The sequence below is a fragment of the Amphibalanus amphitrite genome, unplaced genomic scaffold, assembly GCF_019059575.1.
Source record: "Amphibalanus amphitrite isolate SeventyFive unplaced genomic scaffold, NRLGWU_Aamphi_draft 000768F_arrow, whole genome shotgun sequence".
Classification (NCBI taxonomy): Eukaryota; Metazoa; Arthropoda; class Thecostraca; order Balanomorpha; family Balanidae; genus Amphibalanus; species Amphibalanus amphitrite.
In genome coordinates, this window is record NW_024882262.1 from 204,360 (window position 1) to 218,863 (window position 14,504).

Genomic DNA, 14,504 nt, shown 5'->3' on the forward strand with positions numbered 1-14,504 from the left:
CGTCTTTGGGTTTGTGCGACGACGGTCAAGTGAGCGCAATTTTGACTGGTGAGTCACGACCTTGGATGACTGACACATAACCCAGTCGCCATTGCCCTATTTCGGGATGACCGTCACTGTACCCAGGCTCTGAATGAATGCTGTACCACCCATGGGCAGCTCCTACACATATTTTAGGGGTATCGAAATGCATGGAGTTGACATCCGCATGGTCTCTCCCAACGCCGCACGTTCACGGCAGCGGGGCGGGCTCAGTAGGTGCGGCCCAAGCCAATTGCACTGCAGCTCAACTTTTTTCTCACCCAGTGGCCCTAACATGTTCTAAATATGAGTAGACCCAAGTGGCCTCAAATAGCAAAACTAATTCGGAGTGGAGTCAACAGTTAAAAAGTACGGAGTTCATACTAGCAGTTTTCACGACGGGCTATCCGGCGAATGCACCTGATTTGACCAAATCTGCACCTAATTTCTTTTACAGCAAATATCTTCATTTTATGAATTTATTTCAGTGTTTTAATCGATGATGCTCTCTGATAATATGACAAAGCAGGCAAATACCCAATTAGAGCAGCCCTAGCTGATAGCTACTAAAAGACACACTGAACCTGATTTGACCAAATCTGCACCTAATCTGTACCAGATGTGCACCAAATGTGTACCAGATGGCCGTCGTGAAAACGGCTACTGGGTCACACAAGAAACTTATTACGAAGAGTTCACTGCACACTGCACAGTAAAAAGCATGACGATGGTTCAAGCTGGGTATCATCGGGTGCCTTTCGAGACGGGCAGGACGTTCAGTTCAGGGGTTCAGTTTTCGCAGAGTACCGTCCAATTCGATGTAAAACTGCTAGCAGTGAGTCATGTCCGTTCCTCTCCCCATGCTCGGCATTTCGAGAACTAATAGGATATGTGAGGGTTTTTCTGGCACAAACGATTTAACGCAAATCCTCTCTATTTTCATTATGTATGTTTCAAGGGCATATCGTTCCGCTGAGCGAATCAACTAATTAATACACATAATGCTTCAAGCTTGTTATATCTACATAGTGGTTCATGCAAGGATGTTTGTATAGCGTGAGAGGCGCTGGTCCTCAACTGCGTGTGACAAAAACTGGCAGCTTGCCGTCCTGGGTTACGGGAAGCCACCGTGACCGACCCACGGCTCGCATAAAACGCCGCCGAGCCGGGCCGACGGGCAGTGTGGTCGCAGTGCTCCCACGGTAACCAGACTGAAGACTGAAGAGCTACGCGGTAACAATGAAAAAGGTCGGTCTTCGGTTTCGAAGTCAAGCCCTATCTGGGCAAAAAAGGCATTGTGCATCTCCCTTTTTTTCGCGATTGTTTGGAACGCAGAATGCTAAACTGAAGTCTGGCTTATTTACTCTTGATTCAAGTTAGATCTTTTGATAGGTACCAACCGCACTTCAGGTCAGATCAGGTCACTGACCTATTATGACGTCTTATAATGGCAAAGGATAACGATAAACGGTTGGCGTATTTTCATCGCAACGTAAACGGCTCTGCAGAGGAACAAATAAAATTAGGCATTCATAACTACCTCGGTCTTCGCCCCACTCCTAGCAAACTGCACAGGGTAAGGTCTATCAGTTTTAGATTTCAGCATAATGGCAACAGTATGCCCTCTTCCAGCCTGCAAAGCGTTTCATCGTGCTTTCCGAAATGATTTTTCTGAGGTCATTCCATTCTTTTAGCGGCTGCAGCCCCGTCACAAATAATATCGGTCCCACTTACATCCCTCTCGGTTACTAATGTCTCGTTTATCCTCTGCACTGGTGAAGCATATGTAACACCATTCCAGCCATCCAAAATCACCCGACGCCGTTGCACCCTCAATTTGCCTCGTCTTGCACCCCATCGCGCATGACTGGTAGGCCTATTTGCGGCGCCTGGCGCGACAGGCAAGCGGACAAACCTTCCTGGAAGTGCCGCCGGCGCGACAGGCCCTCCGGGGCTGCTCCGGGGTCCGCCGGGGGGGGGGGGGTCGGGGTGGGGGGGGGGGCGCCACCGTCGCGGCCCGCGCGCCCCCTGGCGGGGAGGCTCAGCCAGGGGACGGAGCTGGGCATAGGAGACGGACTGTATAAATAGTGCCGGTGCGGCAACCGGGCGACTTTCAGAGTGGTGACCGTCTGCGGGCCGTCGTGACCGGTGAGTCGGGACCTGGGACACGGGGCATAGTAAATGGCTGAGCAAACACCGGTCTGATAGCTGAGCACAAAATCTGCTTGCTTTGCTTTTGATCGATTTTGATTTTCATATTTTTTCCACGAATAATGGGTATTCGTCGCGAAAGTATAGTGCATGGCGAGCTGGTCTTGTATGTCATAACCCTGTTCGTGTTCATGTTTCAAGAATCAGGTTCACTTCGTCGAATGGCGAACAAGGATGGCAAGGTCTAGTCTGGGCTGCGTACGTTAATTACCGTGGCTGAAATGAACACCTGGCCTCAAATCCCTGGAAGGATTTCTGCCCCGTTTTATCATTTTTTCAGTCCTCAAACCAGTCAACTAAGCAGCCAACTAATCAGTTGGAGAAATTTCCGTCAGCTGCCAGCCGGTAGGTATATTTAGGGGCCGTGGTGTTGATAAAACAATGCTGCGCGGTCGGGCTCCGTTACAACATTCCATGTACGGTTCGATCACTCATGGACTTTATATTACTTGAACAATTTGATGGTAACCGACAAATCGTACACTATATTTATGAGACGTATGCATACCTACAAGTTGTTTTCGCTAACTCCATGCAAAAGCTCACACAAAGTTCCATTATGAATATGTAACGCATTACTGACCAAATGAAAGATCGGTTTCAACAAAAAAGCAAGTTTTGACATTGACACTGCTGAAAAATATGTGTGTGCGGGCGAAAGGCTGTATATGCTATGGCAAAAAGTGAGTGTTTTTTCTTATCTTTTTATTAGCATTAGTGTCGAAGCGACATTCTTCCATGGCTGCTCCCGGCACTGATGGAATCACACCGTTTCTCATGTCCTCCGTCGGCTGTCACACAAGGTCATGTGGGCCCGGTTCACCTTCCGAAAAAACTCGCTCTCCTGCTGCGCGGCGTACTGCTAATATATTCCACGGCGGCTCTCTCGGCCTCGGTAACAGCCGAGCCGACTCCCACTCCCTGCCACTCCTCTCCGCTGAACGGGCCCTCTCCTCCCTCCCTCCCTCCCTCTCCTCCCTCCCTCCCTTTGACCGCCGCTGACTGCGTCTCCCGCTATCTGACGGCGTTTCCCGCTATCTGACGGCGTTTCCTGACCAGTCTCCCGGTGCGTTTCAGACTCGTTCATCCCGCCCCGACCGACGCGGTCAGCGCCGACCGACCTCTCCGGCACTACCGCCCTTCCCGGGAGACAGCGAGGAGCGCCTCTCCCGCAGGTACCCGTCCCCCGCCGCCGACGACTACCGACAGCGCAGAGACTGCGACCGCTGCCCGCAGCGAGATTACGACCGGTACCCACAGCGAGACTATAACTCTCCGCGCCCGGGCCCCAGCCGATCCGTAGACGACGGTAACTCGGGCGACTACAACCGCTCCGGCGACCACAGGCGCTCGAAAAACTTATACAACTCCGGCGACTGCTGGCGCTCAGGCGACTACAGCCGCTCCGGTGACTACTACCGCCGCGACTTCGAGGACTATTTGAGCCCCGACGACACCGAGCCCGGTCGGTTCTCCGACCGAAACTGCCGCGCTCCGAGCACCGACCAGGAAAGGAGGCGACGGGCCGCGACCGCTGCCGACCGCTCATCGAAACGGTACGTCACTACTTTTATGCAGCCTTTGCTATAAAACATCCATGCTGGACAATGCTCCAGCTCGTGCGCAACTTCGTTTAACTCGGTACCCTGTAAAATTATTTATTATTGTGTTAATGGCAGTGATTCGTTTGTTTTGAAGCCCCTCTTCACGCAGTCTTTATAATACGTAAGTTCATTGTTTTTCTCACATTCAAACCATTGGTAGTTGTAAGTAGGGCAGCTCTGTACCGTCCAGCGACGGTGAATTATCTGAGAGGATGTCTTTCGTCATTATTCCGCAAACAGTCATCCCAGACATCTGGTCACTCATCCCTTTTCCGGCTACCTCCGTGACGTGTTGCACTATACCGGCGCTGAGGGTTCTCAGCATTGTGCTCACTTACAGACTATATGACGCACATCCTCACACCATGGCGTGGTAACCGACCCATTTCCCCGGGGTCAGCTCATGAGTCGAGATGACGAAATTCACCTCCGGCTGCCGGCGCCGGGGATCCGCCCAGATTCGTAGTGATGATGGTATGCGGCCGATTCCTTTGAAAATTACACCTCGGTCCGCAGTAGTCTGTTGTGCCCGCGCTGACCTTGGCAGGAAGCCACCTGGGTTCCTCAACAACTCATGGGGAGGGGTTGCTGGCCGCCAGACTGGCAGCCCCTTCACGAGACCTCCGAATACGATACCGTCTGCATGACCGGTGTGTCCGCGTCTCCGTGTCTATGCAATGATGTATCGCCAAACTGTCCGATCGGGCCTGTTGTCATGCCAGTCACGGCTTTGTGCCAATGTCAGAGCTCGTCTTTATGACGGAGGGCGGGGACGCGCCTGACGTACCGGCTCCGTATACTCCCGTATTCGGTGCACGAGCTCCTGCACGGCTTGTCCTGCACCATGCACGGCGACCGTTTCCCGGGATGGGATAATTGGAAACAACCCGCAGCGCTCCTCCTGAACCGATCGCCCAGCGCATCAGTCGCTCGTTCCACGGCTTTATACGTCTTATAGAAATGCGCCGTTTGGGGTAGCGGCAACCACTGTGGTCAGGACGAGTCGTACCTGATGTGTGGCACTCGACCTTTAGGTATTTCGCTCATGAATTTATTGTGCAACGTGCATGGTGTCTGGCCGAACCACTCTGGGCCTGATCTTCTTACAGCGTTAGGCTATTCATGATGTTTGAACAAGGTGTCCGATTGTCCATTCCTGCATGACCAGCGAGTGATTTTGACGTACTTCAATCAGTCCACGGCTTCCGTTTCTTACACGGTGCGCGGTACGCAACTACGCACACTCTCCCTTCGATCAAGACTTAGCTCTAGTTCCACAGTTGTTGAACTGAAAACGCACGCACGGCTGCCTTCTGCTGGTAAAGTTAACTTTACCTTGCCTGCCACATGCGTCTCACCAACTCCTTTGTTCCGTTACCCCGTTACGTTACCCTCAGGTCTCCCTCAGCTGCCCCTCACTTGTGCCCTGTACCTCTCTTACAGTGAAGCTGCCCTCTCACCGAGTCGGCCCAGCCGCCGAGCAGAAGAGCAGCGCTCGCTCTCCCCGGTACCCTACTTTGGCTACTCGACCCTCGGAGGAGCCCCTCGCCAGGAACCGACCGACACCCGGTGAGTGTCACCCGCCCGGCACGGGGGGTAGCTTGGTCGCCTCACCCGCCTGGCACGGAGGGACCCTGGGTCGGATCACCCGCCCGGCACGGAGGGTAGCTGGGTCGGGTCACCCGCCCGGCACGGAGGGACCCTGGGTCGGCTCACCCGCCCGGCACGGAGGGACCCTGGGTCGGGTCACCCGCTCGACACGGAGGGACGCTGGCCGCTGGGTCGGGTCACCTGCTCGACACGGAGGGACCCTGGGTCGGCTCACCAGCCCCCTGGGAGGGTCGCTGGGTCGGGTCACCAGGAGGGACGCTGGCCGATGGGTCACCCGCCCGGTACGGGGGGTCGCTGGGTCGCCTCACCCGCTCGACACGCAGGGACCCTGGGTCGGGTCACCCGCCCGGCACGGAGGGTCGCTGGGTCGGGTCAGCCGCTCGACACGGAGGGACCCTGGGTCGGGTCACCCACCTGGCACGGACGGACCCTGGGTCGGGTCACCAGCCTGGCACGGGGGGTCGCTGGGTCGGGTCACCCGCCCGGCACGGAGGGTACTCTCGGCTAGCTCGGCTGTTGAGCCCATGGTTATTGACATCAATATAAACAAACTTCAAATGATAATGCATATTTGGCTTATCGAAAGATAAAAATATGACTTTTTTGCATAAAGATTAGGAAGCGATGCGATAATGATATTTATTGAAGTATCATAAAGAGACCTAAAAGCATGGGAATTCAGATACCGTATGTTTATTATTATGGTATGTTTATGCATTGCACACTGACCTATCAGACGCTTTTACGAGCGAAAAGGCAGGTCTAACTAGTCTACAGGGAAAATATTAACTGGTTCATATGCTGTGTCTAAGCATGTCGCAATTCGTGAGGAGGTAATTATGGAGTTATAAAATACCGGACAGCTATCCATCATTATTTCCTTCCTAACAATGACATTGACAACAGTCGCGCATGATAATATTGAGAACGAATGGGACTTAACGCTATATTTAGAACCATGTTTTGGTACAAAGCAGCATGGCTTTCATCACTTTCCTTATAATTCGCGTGATTACTCTATGCCCTCACATTCCACTCGTTGCACTAGAAGGATAAACCGTTAAGCCTGCTTTAACTTTGGCATTATTTCATTATAACGTTACGTTTTTAGGATAAAGGCAAACAGATAAGTTGCACGCAATATTGATAAAGACGAGGTCTTAGAACTATTAACATATCCGTTGTTTTTCAATGACATATACCTTATTTTATGCTCCATTTCCTGTAATTGTGTTTAACTATTAGTATTCAGCTTATTTTGAGCATTTTTCATGGTGCGATTGAGAACCGTGTCCGTGCTCCCGGATGTAAAGCGCTCGATCTCAACGGATGTTCGACCGTCCCTGATTTCTCGGTAGGCTGGTATCTATAACACAGACTGGGCTCTGTTTCCCCGTACACTCTCTGTCGTTCGTAGATTTCCTTCGTCGCGACATTCCATGTCACAGTAATACCTACCCTGGCACGGACGTAGCTCATGGTTTTGTGGCACATTGCATCAGCGAATGATAATGTTTGAAGTTGAGAATCTAGGATCCGCACAATTTTCTAGTCAGTACCCAGCACGTACCACCTAATCGTATACAATTTGCAGGTGCGCCTATTTGCTCCTTCTACGGAATACCTGCCCTATACCATAGCGGCATTTGTAAAGTTCATTTGAACGATACCTAAGTAGCTCGCCTAGCCGTTGATCCATACCTGCTCCCAAACAATCAGCTCAATTCCAATAATATTGACGGCTACGAATGTTAGTGTGGACAGTGACTAACTGCATACGTGTTGTCCCGTCGATGTATTGTCCTCCATCTCCGCTGGCCAACTCCGAACAGCACGGAGCGACAGCACCATTGAACCTCTCCCAGCCTCCGCCGCCCCCCGCAGAATATCGGCTGCTTCTGACGACGTCGTGGCTTGCTCTTGACGGTCCCTGCGGCTCGAGCTGACCCCAAAGACCTCCATTGCCCCTGCCAGCCTCTTCAGCCTCCTGCCGACTCAGAGGTCCTCTATGACTCGACTCCCTGTGGCTATCGCTGACCTTGAATGATGTTGCACCCTCAAGTGACCTATTTTGACGGGTTCTGTTCGCTCGGGCAGGATTGGTGATTCCTCGTCCGGACCGAAGCACTCTGCTGACGCCATGCACCGCCGCTACAACCGACGGATGGGTGGCAGCTACGCCGGCTACGCCAGTGAGATGGCTTCCCGCTTCCGGCGCGATAACGACCGCCGCCAGCAGCCTTCAGAGGCAGGTACGTACCGCCGCCAGCAGCCGTCCGAAGCAGGTACGTTCGTACCGCCGCCAGCAGCCTTCAGAGGCAGGTGTGTAGTCCAGGTACATATGTACAGTAGGTCTACTAAAAAAGTCCCCCGCTCCAGAGGCGGCCGGCCGGCCGAACCCCCGGATTCCAGCCCCGACTCTATTGCGCAGGCCGCGGCAGTGACACGGGTCAGGTCGCGGCGCCCGGCGAGTGGGTCAGTTGGCGGCGGCCGGCCGTGGAGTGAGGACGCCGTGTGTGGGGCGCAGCGATGCCGCAGTGCAGAGGAGGGGAAGATAGTGACTCTGCACGATGCCGGAAATGATGCCTTTGTGATCTAAATTAAACACCTGCACTGCAGTGCATATCTTCCCTTGCCCCATTCCTATTATGTATCTCATAATCCTTCAATAATCCGTAATGACCATTCAACGCAAGCAAGCAACCAAAACAACCCGTTTAGCGGCGACATCATCTCGGATAAAAAAGCGACAGTGATGATTAGAATTGACTTAGCGCGAGGGCAAATCGAGGGGTATATATATATGTATCATATACCGAGTATTTTATTCCCATCTAGCAAATTAGGATTAAGGATCCTGTCCAACAAGTCAGCGGCCGTTCTAGACACAGATAAATACTTTGTTTTCGGTCGCATCATTATCTGCAATAATTCGAAGCGAGGTTTAACCCTCGCCGGCCGAGAAAAAGGGGTGGATGCCGCCACCATGTATTTTTTGTGGTAGCTCAAAGCACACTGATGATAGAAGGCTGGCATTTCATATGCCTTACATTTGATTCAAGCCGGATCATTTGAAATCAACTACGTTTTCATGTCAGGTCACTTAACTATGACGTCTTAAGTAAACCTCTGCAGACTGCACGGTTGTCGGTTATAAAATGATGCAAATCCGTAATGCACTTAGTGTCATATAAGCATAATGGGAAAATATCGCCCATGTAGGGGGGGGGTTGGTGCACCCCCCCCCCCCCAGGGGCGGATCCAGAAAATCTCCAAGGGAGGGGCCATTAGAAACCAGGAGGCCCCCCCCCATAATCCCACCTGTTGGAGGCCCCATCTTCCCACTTGTTGGGCCCCCCCCCCCAAAAAAAAAAAGAAACTGCGTCTATTGAGCTTATCTAGCTGTTCAGGCAACATCTCAACATCTGTGCAGGCTTGGAGGCCCTCTGTGCAGGTTAGGAGGCCCTGTAAAAGTGGTCATCTCTGTGAGTATAAGAGACCTCCAAGTTATGAAAAGCTTTACCAATCTTCTAACAAAGAAGTCTTCTCAGCTAGTCTTCTAAGAAATAACTAAGTGGGTAGGTTAAAAAAAAACTCATCGGATTTCGGCCACTTTATTTTCAGGAGGCCCCCTTTTCAGCTTTTTAACTTTTTAACTTTTTATTTTATTTTTGAAAAAAATCGGCCAAGGGGGGGGGGGCCATGGCCCCCATGGCCCTCCCCCTTGTATCCGCGCCTGAACCCCCCCCCCCCTGAGGTTTTTCTTAGCTACACGCCGAACCGTTTCAGATAGCCTGCTCAAATTTTCAGTACCCTATGGGGCATCCTTTGCGCAACTTTTGGTAATTTTTTTGTCAAGGTCATGTCAGGTCACGGAGTTGTGACGTCATAAAGGGAACAACCTCCGGCCAGATTAACGCTAAATTGGAGATTGCTTCACATTGGTATAAATGCCGACTGACCTGACGCACTGATGGATTGTTTTAGAATCACAACTGGCTGATTTAACATTGGCACAATGTCCGTTGACATTTTGAAGGTCACTTAAGGTCAAGGTAAGGTCAGTGACCTCGATTGACCTGTAATGACTTCTTGCACTTGCATGCCTTTTCAGAGTATTTTGATGCCCTGAATTCGAATTTGCTATCCATTTGAGGCATCGTAGGTTGTTTCTTGTAGTTCATTTTGGGTCAGGGTCAGGTCAGTGACGTCACACGCCTGACGTGACCCAATGCACAAATGACCTTGCAGACTTCCGATGCTCCCAACGCATCATTTTTAGAGTTATGACATCGAAATACACACCAAACGATAGAGAATTGATCAAGGATCACGATAGTGAAGGTTTCAAGTCGATATCTCTTACCGTTTTGCCGCAATCGGCGCGGAAATCTGAAAAAGTTAGATTTTTCCGAAAATTTGACCTTTGACCGGTCATAAGTAGGTCAAATGTTGCCCTAGGACCAAAAATATACCACCAATCGCGAGATCTCGTTGAGAGCAATCCGTTGGTCGTTTCCGCTAAGCTCTATGACGCTTCGTTTTCAAACGCCAGGGGGGGTCGCACCAACCCCCCCCCCCCCTGCATGGGCGAAGGTGGCAAAACACCGTTTACGGGCGAGGGTTAATTTGGCGTCGGAAATGACATAAAACTATACCTCAAGCACATGAAATCGTGACTTCATACATTCTTGGCAAGGTTTAATGCTTCACTTTTGCATTGTTCACCTTGCGTGACGGAGTGCTTGTCAATAGGAGTGCTTCGTCAATAACTCCCGATCAAAATGAGCTAGCCAGTCGGGACAGCCATCAATCGACTCTGCAAGACTTGCCGAATCAAATGATGTGCAACATGTCCTGAGTCCTCCTTTCAAGAGCTTCGTGACCTGTGTTGCTCTAACATGACATTGACCTAAACATCCTAAATTGCTTCACCTAAGCAAAACAGCATATAAATCGACGCGTCTGAGAACAGAAAACACGATTGTATCGAAATGACGATAATGCGACCATTTTTTGCGAAGTTTTTCACCAAAAACCGATTCAATGCCATGGGGCCCTTGACCTGCCCTAAGAGGTCACTGATATCTTAAAATGGGGTAACAGTCGCTGCGTCACGTAACGACGCAAGCGCTCGTTTTTTCCGCGAGGCTCTAGCAGTTAGCTCAATTATAGGAGCTAAACATGGGGTTGGGGAATCGCTCCCTTCTCACTCACTATTTGGCCGGGATAGTGTTTGCAATTATCGTTAAAATCTAACATTTTAAGATTTCAAATGACCCATTTATTTCCGCCCAAGTCTTTCAATTGAAGGTCATAACACCACGTCAAGTGACCTTACCTCAAGGAAAGTTCCTGTGCTCATCATATCTAAATGCATCGATTAACCGATCGCTTTAGAACCTTCAGCGATTTCAATGGGCAACAGTATATGCATTTGAAACGTTTACTTTGCAAGTTTGACATTGCTGACAGACAGGTCGGGTCAATTTTGAGATCGCTAAAGTCAATGGGAGAAAGTTGAACTGCGCTTTTTTTGGACGGAACGCATAATAAACACTCTGAAGTCTGAAAACATGTGGTGCCTGATGAGATACAATACTGAATGAGAAAATTGTTTGTTTTGTTGGGAGCCCTCTTTTTCGGTCTGAGAAGGCCCTTGCAGAGCTATGACATAACTATGCTCTGGTGTAGTAATTTGGTTGTGCGAGCCAGCGACAGTGATCTGCGGAAGCGTGACTGTTCCCGTGGGACGATTGCCCTGTCGGGGCGTTCCAGTCGTCTCCCCAACGGTCACCCGAAGAGGATTATGTGTCCTGGAATGGAACCGACATCAACTACAGGTTGGCTGGTGGGGTGACCTCCAGTCCAGAGAGGGAAGCATGAAGACTAGGGGCGATGCGGATTGGTTTTTCCTGAGGATAGTGAGGACGGAAGGAATCTAGCACCCTTGACCCTTCCTTATACTGAATGTATCTCAGGCTGTTAAATCTCCTAAGCGTTTTTTTCTCGACATCGTCAAGGTGTCATTAATAAAAATATGAAATCCGGGAGGATAAATTAAATATAGAAATTGTGGCCAACAGAACATTATTAGTTGCGTTCAACATACTCGTAAGCATGATCACACACCCAGCTTACACATGAGCCATGTAATAAATATTTTTGCTAGACATGCTTAAGTTATGAAATCATCTAAAGTGTTTGTAAAGTTCCACGATACGGATCTAATATCGTGCTATGCATCATGATCATTTCTGGTCAGGTCATGTCTTTGAACGTCGGCCAAATTCTTCAAATGACCTTTAAAGATCAACTTTTTATTCATTCGAAGCGTTTTGATAAGAGGAACACGAGGATGGTAAAATTAATTTCATGCAAGTTTAGCTTAAAACTTTTAGTGTTTGTGGAAAAGCATTTGGTTTTCTTATAATACCGATGATGGCAGTTGCTGTTATTTACGTGCTTAGCCGTTGACCTTAATTCAATCTGACAATATTATTCAGACATAGCGGTAAACGAGCTGCTTGTTGTGTTAGGTTAGGCTCTTTCGGTCAATTTCAGAGTGGGAAGGATGATAGGAATCAGGGGGAGACAGGGGGCCTGGGCGGAAGTCCTGGGCCTCATGCTCCGTTGGGGCCGAGCCCATCACGTGGGTTGGATTGCCTTGACACAATGACACATGGATAGCCGTGGGCGGTGTTTCACGGCCCCGCGCTGCAGCACGCTGCGCTGCACTGCCATGCATCGTTGCGGCGGTTGATATGAATTCGGCTCCACGCTAGCGTTACGAGCTTCCGAGTCTGTTGATGCATCCATGGAAATTGGAAACCCAATGCACCGGTGCACGCAACGCACCCCGTCCAAGCAAAATTTTATCATCGATGACCTCTGGTGACATGATCTTTTGCTCTGACCCGATCTAAAATTGGCTGAAGTATCTTTTCTTCTTTTTGCTACTTTTGACGCTACTTCGAATACCACTTAAATGCCCAAAGCTGAGTTATAAGAATGATGCTCAATCCCCATTTCCCCTCCAACAGGGCTTGAGAGTCTAGGCATTCCTGTGGGGCACGGGCTAACAATGACTATCTCATAATCATTGTGGCCATGAACATCTACTGCCATTCTTTAACACCGGTTTCGCTGCGCTGAGCGGTGGCCGTCCCGTTTGTTGGATTCTACAGCTGGCTGGCGGAAAGCGTTACCGGCCGCCCGTCCACCGCCCGCGGGCCGGACCGAGCGGTCCCGCTGACCCTACCTGACCTGAGCCCGGCGCGATATGGGACGGGCAGACGGGGGTTCGGCTCAGCGAAGGCAGCGCCCACTGGTGCTGGGGACTTTTTTAATAGACCTACTGTACCGCCAGCAGCCGTTGGAGCCAGGTAGGTAAAGGCCGACGAGAGAATTTTAACGGGACGGGACGGAAACGGACGGAAACGGACTGGAACGGGACTGGTCGGTATAGAGGGAGACACAAGCCGAGCCAGGTGGGTGAACGGAACGGGACGGGACGGTACGAAATGGCACAGCTCGGCACGGCACGGCACGGGACCGGACGGGCGTGAAACAATTATGGACAAAAATCATGTAAATGAATTCTTCCCATTGTTCTCATTCAGCAAGCACGGTGCTGCTTAGCGAGGCTTCGCATGGGTGCAGTTATTATTAAATATCATCACTTAGCCTGCCATTTAAATGAGACTAAAACTAAGGAAAATGGAATTAGTTGTCACGAATTCTATCGCCGACAAATGTCAAAGAAGGGCAGACGGAGAACAATCGCATGATGCTATTTGACAGAATTCCGCAAAAAAAAGCATGCCGTAGCGAATAAGACGTCACGAAGAGCCCGCTGCTCGTCATGCGATGCCAGATCACAGTTGATAATGTTTATATTGCACAAAGTTCAACGGGTTAATTACGACTGAACATTCCCATCGACCACGCCAAAGAGACAACGAACCTTCTATTGTTTTCGTCGGCCACCAGTGTTTGCTCAGGCGATAGCGCCATGATTGAATTTTAGAACATTAGGTATATTTAGTCATCTAATGAGGACATAAGCGAATGGATATGTATACCATACATTGCCAAGTTCCGCGAAAGCTCCACCATGAAGATGTAATATACAAACAAGTCCAACATGACCTCATGAGTCACGACACTCAGCGCCACGGATCGAGTGGCCTGATACATTTGAAACACCATTTACAAAATCACACGCGAGCTAACAGAACACGTAAAACGAGGAGCGGAATGGTAAACAAAGCAGCAATCCATATATGAAACAATTATATCTACAAAAATATATAACACATCTGCCTCGAATGATTTACGCCAGTCACTTATCATCATACAAATGCCCATCTGTTGCACATTTAGTCGCCATTAGACACGCAGCTACCATTAGTTTCCCTGTTATATAGCGACAAACCGAATTCATACATTACACCACTAAAACGCATCACATTAAAGCATTCCCTCACATCCGTGTGGACGGTTTAATGTACTTTGATTACTTGGTCCCGGCACCGGGCGCCTTACAGAGTCAGCGAGATTGGCTCCGGCTGGGTCGGTAGGCTGTACAGGGAGACGGCTGACCCAGGGACCCTATACAGGAAGACGGCTGACCTGCAGGGACCCTACAGGGAATCGGCTGGCCCAGGAACCCTACAGGGAGACGGCAGACCCAGGGACCCTATACAGGAAGACGGCTGGCCCAGAGACTCTGTACAGGAAGACGGCAATAGCCAGGGACCCTGTGCGTATACAGGGAATCGGCTGAACCAAGGAGCCTGTACAGGAAGACGGCTGAGGCCAGGAAGGTGTAGGTCCACCAGCGGCAGCCGCAGACGGCTGTGGAAGGCAGTGGCGTCCCCAGGTGAGAAGGACAAGAACAGCGGCACAGGCTCTGTGCGTACCGCACACACAGTCAAGGACCGTCCAGAAAATGCAGCATGACCCCTAACTAACCTGAGCGGCCCAGCAGATAACGACAAAGAGAAACTTTAGATCTACTGATTTTGTAGCATGTTCTGCCCTAAGGGCTCGCTC

General features: G+C 50.4%; 1 protein-coding gene across 1 annotated transcript; it reads left to right on the forward strand.

The window, feature by feature from the left end:
* The first annotated feature begins 2,406 nt into the window (after positions 1-2,406).
* On the forward strand, positions 2,407-14,411 carry LOC122365852. The gene is made up of 5 exons (XM_043337433.1): positions 2,407-2,430; positions 3,310-3,788; positions 5,280-5,405; positions 7,545-7,732; positions 14,332-14,411. The coding sequence occupies exons 1-5, from the start codon at positions 2,407-2,409 to the stop codon at positions 14,409-14,411; spliced, it is 897 nt and encodes a 298-aa protein (XP_043193368.1).
* Positions 14,412-14,504: the final 93 nt, after the last annotated feature.

Excerpts from the sequence above, each read along its gene's own strand:
- LOC122365852 (XM_043337433.1), top strand. The coding sequence starts at position 2,407 with ATGGCAAGGTCTAGTCTGGGCTGC. Across the intron at positions 2,431-3,309 it reads CAAGGTCTAGTCTGGGCTGC|ACTCGTTCATCCCGCCCCGA; the intron begins GTACGTTAATTA and ends GGTGCGTTTCAG. Across the intron at positions 7,733-14,331 it reads CCAGCAGCCGTCCGAAGCAG|GTGAGAAGGACAAGAACAGC; the intron begins GTACGTTCGTAC and ends TGGCGTCCCCAG.